This window comes from Zonotrichia albicollis, chromosome 16 (genome assembly GCF_047830755.1).
Source record: "Zonotrichia albicollis isolate bZonAlb1 chromosome 16, bZonAlb1.hap1, whole genome shotgun sequence".
Taxonomy (NCBI): Eukaryota; Metazoa; Chordata; class Aves; order Passeriformes; family Passerellidae; genus Zonotrichia; species Zonotrichia albicollis.
The window spans coordinates 14,834,134-14,844,947 of NC_133834.1; the positions used below are offsets into that span (position 1 = coordinate 14,834,134).

Genomic DNA, 10,814 nt, shown 5'->3' on the forward strand with positions numbered 1-10,814 from the left:
ACTTAAAGGGGCAGCGGAAAGCGAGTTTAACGTGACCCACCGGCTCAAGGGGACAACAGCGTGGGGACACCGGGGACACCGCAGGGCCGGGGCCCATCCCAGGGGTCACTGCATCCAGGCGAAGCAAAGACAGGAGTCACAGCTCGAATCAACTGCTGGTTTGTTTAATCCAGTAAAAAACGGCCGGGCAGGGGGTGCCCCCCCAGCCCTTATTTACACAAATAAATACAGGGAGAGCAGCGCCAGGGGTACCGGGCAGGGCCCTGCTGCTCCCCTGCCCCACCCCGCGGGCACGGGGCTCAGGTGAGCTCTGGGGGTCCAGGTGTGCTCTGGCAGGCTCAGGTGTACTCGCAGAGGTGGCCGCAGCCGGCGGGGCAGTGGGAGCTGGTCTCCAGCCACTTCATGATGTGCTGCAGGTGGCCGCCGTGGCTGCAGCCCTGGCACCAGACGAAGAGCCCCTTCACCACGTGGTGACACACGGCACACATGCTGGCACACTGCCGACACCTGCACGGGGACATTCGGGTGGCTGTGGGCAGGGAGAAGAGGGAACAGGGGCACCCACCCCGCCCCCCTGTCCCCAGGAGCCCCTCTGGGCCCCTCACCTGTCGCAGATCCAGCCCCTGTTGCTCATGGGCCGCTTGCAGTTGCTGCAGTTGACGTGCAGAGTGGTGGAGGCCTGGTTGAGGCAGTTGATGGCACGGCAGGTGCTCAGCTTGATCACCTCGTTGGAGATGTTCCAGAGCTGGAAGCGCTGCAGCAGGTCGATGTAGGACGTGTACCAGTGCTCCTGGGGACAGCCACACACAGCTGAGCCTCCACAGCCACCCTGACACCCCTCAGGAGCCCAGCCCTGCATCCCAAAGGCAAAATTCCCCTGGGGGGCTCAGCCTGCAGAAAAAGAAGCTCAGGGCGGGCCTTCTCACTCTACAATTCCCTGACAGGAGGGTGGAGCCAGGTGGGATGGGGCTCTGCTCCCAGGGAACGGGGACAGGACAAGAAGAAATGGCCTCAAGTTGTGCTAGGGGAGGTTTAGTTTGGATATTAGGGAGAATTTCTTCATGGAAAGGGTGGTCAAGCACTGGCACAGGCTGCCCATTGCAGTGGTGGAGTCACCATCCCTTGGGGGAGATCTAAAAAGATGTTGAGGTGGCATTTGGGGACATGGTTCAGAGGTGGCCTTGGTGTGCTGGAGCAATGGTTGGACCCGATCTCAGAGGCCTTTTCCAACCTAAAGCATTCTGTGACCCTCTGATCCCTGCAGGGGGAGAACAGCTCTGCAATGCTGGGGAATTGGGGAAACCCAGGGCACCAGGAATATTTCTCTCTATGCTCTGGGGTGCCCTGACTTTGACCCTCATTCATGGAGAAAGCTTCCCAGACTTCAAGATAGACTAGAATTCACAAAAGTGTGAAATAGATTATAGAGAGTAGTGTAGGTATATCACTTAGGTGGGAAAATTAGGTTTTGGGATTTTTAGAATGTTGTGGATGGAAGCAAGATGGAGGGCACAGGGTGTCATCCTGGGTTGTTTCTTCATGTTTCTTTTTCCTTCTTCTCCATGGGTGGCATTTTGTAATTGGGTAGAAAAATCTGCATTGTGGGCTCTGTGGGACCAGTTATTGGGTAAAAAGGGAAAATAATCCAGGTGTCAGTTCTTAATTGGATAGTTTAGCTTTAAAAGACCTTGTAACAAAAGACTGGCCATTTCTGCAGTGCTTTTCCAGTGCTCTGAGCCTGGTGTGGACAGCGTGCAAAACTCTAGTTACAAAACAAGAAAGAAGAACCTGAAGACCAAAAAGATCCAGTGTGTCTCTCTCTCCTGACACAAGATGGATCCAGGAGGGTCTCCCCCAACAGGGGAGCCCCTGGGAGGGCCCAGCCTCAGTCCCCTAAGTCAGAGAACTGGCAACAGGTACCCCAGAGCATCCTTCACTGCATCAACAGGGCAAGGGCACCTCCCCATGCTGGCCCTGCAGAGCCCACCTTTGTAATTAAAAGAAAAGGGGGAATTGTGGAGGTTCTTGTTTATGGTTACCTTATCTAGAGTTTTGCACACTGTCCACACCAGGCTCAGTGCACTGGAAAAGCACTGCAAAAATGGCCAACAATCTTTTGTTACAAGGTCTTTTAAAGCTAAACTATCCAATTAAGAACTGACACCTAGATTATTTCCCCTTTTAACCCAATGTGAGAAAATAGAGATAGTGCAGAAGGTAATCTCACCCCTGAGGAGTTGCAGCTGTACTAATTACCAAGGATTAGGAACAGGCCTGCCCTTGATAGGCCAGGCTGTGACTAGTAAGGAAGAGTGCTATAAAAGAGTGGGTTAGCTGGTCCAGGAGAGAGTTGGAGTTTGTTGGTTGTATGGTGAAGTAGAAGGAGTCAGTGCTGTGAGGAGGTGTGGAACTTGCACAATACGATGACAACAGCCCACCTCAACTCCCTGCCAGGACTCCTGGTGGGGCAGGAACCAGAACCCTGGAGCTGCTCACCCTGCCAGGGCCTGGAGGGGAAGGGATGTCCTTCTGAGGGTCCCAGCGAGGCGTGGCCCTGCCCCGGGGGCTGTACCTGCGTCTGCTCATCGATCTCCTTGCGGATGCGCTCTCCCAGCACGATGAGCACGGACACGGCTGTCTGCACGTCGCCCTGCTCGGCGTAGAACAGCAGCGTGTCGCGCACGATGGGGTTGAAGAAGTCGGAGGGCAGGCGGTTCTCGTAGAGCGAGTGCGAGATGGAGATGAGCGAGAAGGACTCCACGGGGGTCAGCGACACCGTCTCGGCCTCGTTGCCGCTGACGTGAGGGGAGTCGGCCTTGTCCTGCAGGTGGTCCAAGGCTGACGGGTTGTCCACGATCTCGTGGCGCAGGGGGAAGGCTTCCTGGGGAAGGCTGTACTCCTGCTCTTCAGCTGCAGGGAGGAGCAGGAGAAAACCCAGCTGTGTAGCCCTGCATTTCTCTTCACAGAGAAAAGCAAGGCACAGTTCTTCCCAAGAACAATTCTCATCATTTGCTGTGCCTGTGTTTGTGCCAAAGCGGAATGCGATATGGAGATTGTTTATCCAAAGTCATGGTTGTCACAGACACAGACATCTTTTATGAAAAATCTTTTTTTTAAGATTTTTTTCCTCTTAAGAAGCTGAGAGGCCTCAAGAACAAAATGTAAACAATGATTATCTGCTGCTATGGAATGCAACAGGTGTATCTGTGATTGGTCTCATGTGGTTGTTTCTAATTAATGGCCAATCACAGTCAGCTGGCTCAGACAGAGAGTCCAAGCCACAAGCCTTTGTTATCATGCTTTCTTTTTCTATTCTTAGCTAGCCTTCTGATGAAATCCTTTCTTCTATTCTTTTAGCATAGTTTTAATGTAATATATATCATAAAATAATAAATCAAGCCTTCTGAAACATGGAGTCAGATCCTCATCTCTTCCCTCATCCCGAGACCCCTGTGAACACTGTCACATGTGGTGTTTTGTTTCCTTGGCCTATCAGGGCCAGGTGTGTGTGTGTGTCAGGAGTGTCAGGTGACAGTCACAAGATTCAATGCAGTGTGTGCAGGGTTGAGTGCTTGGCAGATTCAGTTTTAGATGTATAGAATGATATAGTGTAATAAAGTAATTAATTAGCCTTCTGATATCCATGGAGTCCTCCTCATCATTCTCTCCCCTTGTTGGGGCCATCACAGCACTGGGACAGACAACACCTCCCCTGTGTGCTCACCGTGTGGGTTCTCATGGTCCATCATGTACAGGTCATCCTCGTCTGCCTCCACATCCCCCAGCAGATAATCCGCAGGGACGTCGCTGCCCTCTGTCTCCTCATTGTCTGCGTGCCCAGGGAAAGAGAAATCAGCTCATCACACCACTGGATCCACCTCCCAGTGTCCAGCCAGGCATGCCAGGCTGTGCCTGAGCCACACAGCTCAGTTCCCCTCCACTGTCACCCCAGGTCATGGGGGAAAGCTGCCCTTTTGCAGCGCCCTGGGGCTGCAGCACGTGCAGCCACCCCAGTTCACAGGATGAATGCCCCAGTTTGTGCCCTGTCTATGGCTGAGGGGGAGGAGCTGTGGGACTGGACTGGGCCCCCCAGGGGTGTTACCCTCGTTGTTGATCAGGGTGGAGGAGGAGTCCATGAGGATGTTTTCTGTGCGGCTCTCTCCTTTGCTGCGGTCCAGCCTGGACTCGCTGCCCAGCCCAGCAGGGATATCTTTCAGGTTAAAGCTGGGGGAAAAAGCCAAATTTAACAGTCAGAGGAGTATAAAGTTTCCATTTCAGCCAGCAAACGGCCTGGATACAGGTGTCCAGTTGCAATTTGAATGGAGAAACATGAGATACAGCGATATCCCTTTGTGGGCAGAAGCCACCAGTCTCCACTGTGTGACTTACAAATAAAGACTCATTGTGACCGTGGTCACAGCCCTTCCTCCAAGCCTGGTGGCACTGCACATGCACTGCTAAGGTCTCCCTGAAGAATTCCAGAGCTGAGCAGGCTCCTGGCTCCATTTCCCTCCCCTCAGAGGCAGGTGAGCAGGAGCTGCCTGGCTCCAAGGTGCCTGGCTGTTCCTTATGCATCACCATGCCTGGCCTTCACCGAGCTGGAGAGGGGAAGGGCTGGGGCTGGAGCAGAGCCCAGCTCCCCAGGCTGCTGCCTGCCGTGCCTCAGACAGGCACAGCCACCCAGCTGGAGGCAGAGCTTGGTCAAGGACACTGCTTGTTTCCTTTGGTGTTATTTGAGGATGTGTCACTCACTGTGGGAACCCGGTCCTGCAAGGTCTGACAGCTCATTTGGAATCCTCACCCCACACGTTTATGTCATTGAGAAGAGGAAAAACAAGTTTTCCTGCTTCATCAGCCCACAACGGGCTGCTGGCAGAGCTGGGCTGTGCTCTCCCTTGGAAAGGCTCCAGAAGAAAACCTCTGCACAGCAGCAGTTCCAGCTTCAGCCATGAGACACCTCCTCCACCCCCAGCCCTTGGTCACCATCACTGCCCTGGGCACTGCTGAGGCCTCACCTCAGATCCTGGGGTCACTTCTGGGGCCCTCATGACAGGAAAGACATTGAGGGGCTGGAGTGTGTAGCTGGGGAAGGGGCTGGAGCACCAGGAGGGGCTGAGGGAGCTGGGAAGGGGCTCAGCCTGGAGCAAAGGAGGCTCAGGGGGGGACCTTGTGGCTCTGCACAGCTCCTGACAGGAAGGGGGAATTAGGGGAGTCAGGCTCTGCTCACAGGGAACAGGGACAGGACAAGGGGAAATGGCCTCAAAATGTGCCAGAGGAGGTTTAGGTTGGATCTTTGGAAAATTCCTTCATGGGAAGGGTGGTCAGGCACTGGCACAGCTGCCCAGGGCAGTGGTGGAGTCTCCAGCCCTGCAGATGTTCAACATCATGTAGATGTGGTACTTAGGGATTTGGTTTAGTGGTGGCCTTGTCAGTGCTGCTGGGGGAATGATCTCAGAGGACCTTTCCAATGTTAGAGATTCTGTGATTCATGAATTCAGTAACTGCAAAGCTGGTCCCAGCCCCACGCCCCACCACAGGCCAAACCTTGGTTGAAGGAGATAAGAGAGCAGTGTGTTGAGGCTGGAAAGACTGAGGCCAGGCTGGCCACACCAACATGAGAAATGGCTTTGTTCAAACAATGACAACATGCCAACCAGCACAGCCTGAGGCTGATGAAGAGCTGTCCCTGCTTGCTCCCTGTGTCTGGGGCAGGTTAGTTATTATATGGAAACTGTTCCCTGTGAGGGTGAGCAGGCCCTGGCACAGGGTGAGAAACTGTGGCTGTCCCTGGATCCCTGGCAGTGTCCAAGGGCAGGTTGGATGGGGTTTGGAGCAACCTCTGATAGTGGAAGGTGTCCCTGCCTGTGGCAGGGATGGAATGAGATGAGATTTAAGGCCCCTTCCAACCCAAAGCATTCTGGTATTCCATGATGTGATTCCATAACCCCATCCCAGCCACGGACCCATCCCACTCCCCCCTCATGGAGCTATCCCCCTCATCCCATCCCTCCCTGCAGCTCCTGTACCTGTTCATGAGCGGCAGGGCAGTGCTGCCTTTTCCCATGCTGTGGTTGAGGTTGGTGGACGACACGGTGCCGAGGCTGGAGTAGATAATCCTCAGCATCGTCCACGTCTGAGCCACCTGTGTGGAACAACTCCCTGTGAGACCTTCCCAGGCCAGCACCCCCTGCAGCAGCACCCTAACCCTACCCCTACCCCTACCCCTACCCCTACCCCTACCCCTACCCCACAGCTCACCTGGTTGCGCTCCAGCCCCTTGGCCACCTTGGCGTTGTGGTCGCAGAGCTCGGCCAGGGGCCGGCCGGCCAGCGCGTACTGCTTGGCCGTGTGCACGAACCAGTCCATGCTGCCGCTCTCCACGTCCGTCTCGAACACGCTCAGGGCGCTGGAGGACGAGATGTACTCAAACTGCTCCGTGGGGTCCAGCTTGCGCTTGAAGAAGATGGGGTGGCGCCGGTCGCCGATGTAGGGCTTGCGGTTGGAGTCGGAGGAGATGAGGCTCTCCTTGGCGGCGAAGGCCAGGTCTCCGTAGAGGCTGTAGCACAGCCCCTCGGGGTTGGCCCGCTCGATGGGCTGGCTGGCGTCCTTGAAGATGTGCTGGTAAAGGGTGCTGTCCTTGGAGCCCGAGAGCAGGAAGTAGGGGTCGTGGAGGTGGCGCCACACGATGCCCGTGGTGACGTCCTTGTGCTCCTCGAACATGGCCGAGGGGATGAAGGGGCGGCGCACGTCCCACACGTAGATGTTGTGGTCCACCATCATGGAGCAGGTGGCGATGTGGTGCTTGCACTCGGGGCGCCACTTCACGCGCGCCACCGAGGCGATGGTCTGCACGCAGTAGATCTCCTTGGCCCGCGTCGTGTTCATGTCCCACACCTTCACCATCTTGTCGCGGCCGCCCGTGGCCAGCCAGCCCCTGCGACAAGGTTGGATCAGTGGTGTTGAAAATTGCAATGCAAGATGTTTTCAATTGCCATCTGTATGGCAGATTATCTTTCGTCAAGTGGGCAGTTTGTCTTATCTCTCTCTCTGAGTGCCCACAATAACAGGCTATTGAATGTCACTGCATGGCTGATAAGAACTACAGGGTCCCATTGGGAGATGTGAGCCCAGAGGGAGGAGCCAAGCATTGCTACCCAGATATAATCCAGAGGTTTTTGAGACACCAGCACAGCTTCTCCACTGGATTCCCCAGGGGAACAGCAGCTGCCTCTTCTTCCACTGGATCTTCAGAGGAAGAACACATCCTTCTCTACAGATCCCCCTGCTCCAACAGAACCACCCTTGACACTGCAGGAGGGCTGAGCCACAATTCCAATGGGACTGCTGCCAACACCCTGACCCACAGGGTGTCAGGTTGGGTTCTGACTGTCAGTGTTGCTCTAGTGTTCTGCATTGTTTATTTTATCCTTTTATTTTTCTTCCCTGTTAGATAATTGTTATTTTCTACTCCCATACTTTTGCCTGAGAGCCCCTTAATCTAAAATTTATAGCAATTCAGAGGAGTGGGGGGGGTTTACATTCTCCATTTCAGGGGAGGCTCCTGCCTTCCTTAGCAGACTCCTGTCTTTCTAAACCAAGACAAGTGGTCACCTCTCTGTTCCCACTGTGGCACAGAAATGCTCACAGTACAGGTGTGACCACATCCACAGGTGTGACCACATCCACTCCACAGGAGGCAGCTGGGCTGCAATCCCATCCTCCCATGAGCTCCCCTGGCATCTCCACTCTGCAGCAACCAGGTCAGGCAGCACCTCCTTCCTGCTCCCAGTTATGGCCCTGTGCCTCTAGAGCCCATCCCAGTCAGACCAGTTTCCTCTGGCTCAGATTTCCACTGGCCAGGCACAGCAGAGAGGAGAAGGCCATTCTGAATGTGTTTCAGTGCCTCTCTAAGATCAGCAGCAGAGGCAGCACTGCCTGGCAGGGAGTGAGGAGGGACCTGCACACTGTAGCAGCTCCTTCCAGATCCTTCCCAGCAACCTCCCAGGAAAGGCAGGAGGGAAACGTGACTGAACACAAGTGAGCTGTGTCCCTGAGCAGCCAAGCAGTGTCTCCCTCAAGCTGAGCACTGGAGCAAGAGGCTGCTGTGACACTGCTATACACAACCATAAGACATCCAGTGCGTCAAAATCCCCTAATTTATCAAAAAACAAACCTCAAACACTCTTACACCACCTCAAATGCTCAGAGCAACAATCACTTCTACACTTCTACCTTCCAGCAACATCCCATCCACTGACACAAGGGGACAGGCTATCACAGACCATGCTTTCCCCCACAAAATCCCAATCCTGTTTTCAGGGTTTATCCTGTCCTGCAAGGCCAGGTGGCTGGCAGGGGCAGGCCCCACACCCACCTGTCCTCTGGGTGCCAGTCACAGCAGAAGACAGGCCCGTTGTGGGCTGTGAACATCCTCTCGTAGCGGTCGGGCCGGCGGATGTCCCACAGCTGCACGTTCCCGTTCTCAAAGGTGGCGGCAAAGGTGAAATAGTCCCGGATGCTGAACTGCACATCACGCACGCTCTCCGACTGGCCTGGGAGGGACACAAGGTAAGAGCTCCACAAAGCTAAAAATCCCACTGGGAGAGCAGAGAGAAGGTAGCAGGGAGGGCTGTGACTGCCTTCCATCTCCCACACAGACCCAGCTAGTACTGAGAGGCAAGAAAAGGCACCAAAATGCCGCTCAGCTCCTTCTTTCCCTGCTCTGGGCATCATACCCTGAGCAAACCCTCCTTTAGGCAAGAGGAATGACAAAACCCCCAACCCCTGCCTCTGCTAAGGAAAGCAAGGAAAGGACAAAGCTCCCAAACTCTGCTTCCCCACAGGGAAATGAGACAACAAGAGCCACGTTTGTACCAGAGAAGGTGCTGACAGAGTCCTTCTTGCGCAGGTCGAAGCACTTCATGTAGCCATCCTGGGAGCCGCTGAGCAGCATGTACACCTCGGTGGGGTGGAAGCACACCTTGTTGACAGTGCGCTTGTGCTCCGTGAACAGCTGGTCCTGCTTGTTGCGGGACGGCTTGCCCAGGTTCCAGGTGACCACCACGCCGTTGGTGGCGGCGGTGGCCAGCAGGTTCTCGTCCATCTGGTGCCACACCACGTCGGCGCAGCTGAAGTTCAGCGAGGGCTTGCGGCCCACGCGGAGGTTCAGCTTCTCCACAAACTGCTCCTCCTCGATGGAGTAGATCTTGAAGATGTTGCGGCCGGCCACCACCACCTGGGCGGCGTCCCGGCACACGCTGATGGCATTGGCGGGGGCGTCCAGGTGGCAGAACATGGTGCGGCCAGTCAGCGCGTTGCCCCCCAGGGCAGTGGTGACCCTGGCCATCTTCTCCATGGCTGTCCACGGGGTGCTGTCCCCTCTCCTCTCCTGTCCTCGGGGTGCTGTCCCCTGCACACCCACACGGCCACCCTGCTCCACCTCAGCCAGAGCTGGCCAGGGACAGGCTGAGCTCCTGCCGGGCCCTGGTGGCTCCAACCGCGGCTTTTTGTGGCTGCATCAATGGGCCAGGGAGGTGAGAGGCCACAGAGCTGCCTGTGGGAGGGAGATACAGCCCCAATCCCCTCTGTGGCTTCCTCTCAGGGAGTTCCTGAATACCCTCTCTGGGTTCCTTCTTCCCTCCTCAGCCACACCCTGAGATGTTTTGCTGTTGCTGATAATCTAGGTCAAGTACAGCGCTGTGGCTGAATCAATGGGCCAGGGAGGTGAGAGGCCACAGAGCTGCCTGTGGGAGGGAGATACAGCCCCAATCCCCTCTGTGGCTTCCTCTCAGGGAGTTCCTGAATACCCTCTCTGGGTTCCTTCTTCCCTCCTCAGCCACACCCTGAGATGTTTTGCTGTTGCTGATAATCTAGGTCAAGTACAGCGCTGTGGCTGAAGTGAGCAGCGTCTGCAGCACAAAGTGGGGTGAAGTGAGGCCACGGTCAGTTCCGAGCCTGCAAGAAACAGGGGATGATCCTCCTTCTCTAGCAGAGAGAGGCAGCAGTTACTCCAGGCTTCCTGGAGGGACCCCAGGGTCCCACGGGCTGCGTCCTGCAGAGCCAGGCTGAGCTCCTGCCACAGCACTGCCCTCTCCTGCCAGGTCCCACTGATCCCTCACAGCTCACATTCCCATCTCCTCAGGGCCCCTTCGCACTCTCAGAGCACCCTTAGGGTCCCGTCCTATCCCTGAGGCCACCTCCAGACCCCCATATCCCACACTCCCACCCCTTCAGGGCCCTCTCCTGACCCACAGCCCTCTCATACTCCACATCCCCCTCCTGCTGACCCACAGCCCCCCGGACCCTTCATACCCCACACTTCCCTCTCTGCAGGGCCCGCTCCTGACCCAGAGCCCCTTCAGGGCCCCCTCCAGCCCCTCAGAGCCCACTCAGGGTTCCCTCAGAGGTTCCCCCACCCTATATCCTCCTCAGGGTCCCTTCCCACCCCTCAGAGCCCCTGGAGCGCCTTCACAACCCCGTCCCGCCTCACAGAGTCCGCTGCCGCTGCCACTCGGTGCCGGACCCCTCCGTGCGAGGCCCCAGTGCCGCTCCCAAGCCGTACCCGGTGCCGGTTCCCGCGCCGGCAGCTCGGGCCGAGCAGGCCCCGGCGCCGCCGCCGCCGAACTCCCGCCAAGCCACGCCCCCTTCCGCCACCGGGATAGGCTCCTGCTGCCAGACCACGCCCCCTTCCGCCATTGCGACCCGCCCTCTCCCCACAGACCACGCCTCTTCCGATGGGGGACACGGCCCCTCACGCTGCCCGGGTCCACCTCCTGTGGACTGACCACTCCCCCTCCGTCCCTCTCCCCGTTCAG

At 56.5% G+C, this 10,814-nt stretch overlaps 1 protein-coding gene across 5 annotated transcripts; it reads right to left on the reverse strand.

The window, feature by feature from the left end:
- Positions 1-143: 143 nt before the first annotated feature.
- On the reverse strand, positions 144-10,712 carry WDR24 (WD repeat domain 24). Of its 5 annotated transcripts, none has more exons than XM_074552595.1 (10): positions 10,490-10,712; positions 8,875-9,908; positions 8,375-8,552; positions 6,259-6,934; positions 6,027-6,142; positions 4,103-4,224; positions 3,725-3,829; positions 2,573-2,910; positions 606-790; positions 144-507 (listed from the first exon to the last, which is right to left on the reverse strand). In XM_074552595.1, the coding sequence occupies exons 2-10, from the start codon at positions 9,353-9,355 to the stop codon at positions 339-341; spliced, it is 2,370 nt and encodes a 789-aa protein (XP_074408696.1). In that variant the 5' UTR covers positions 9,356-9,908; positions 10,490-10,712; the 3' UTR covers positions 144-338. The 5 variants fall into 5 exon arrangements, with proteins under 5 accessions (XP_074408696.1, XP_074408692.1, XP_074408695.1 ...); XM_074552591.1 differs by having other exon boundaries at positions 8,875-9,954; XM_074552594.1 differs by having other exon boundaries at positions 8,875-9,984.
- Positions 10,713-10,814: the final 102 nt, after the last annotated feature.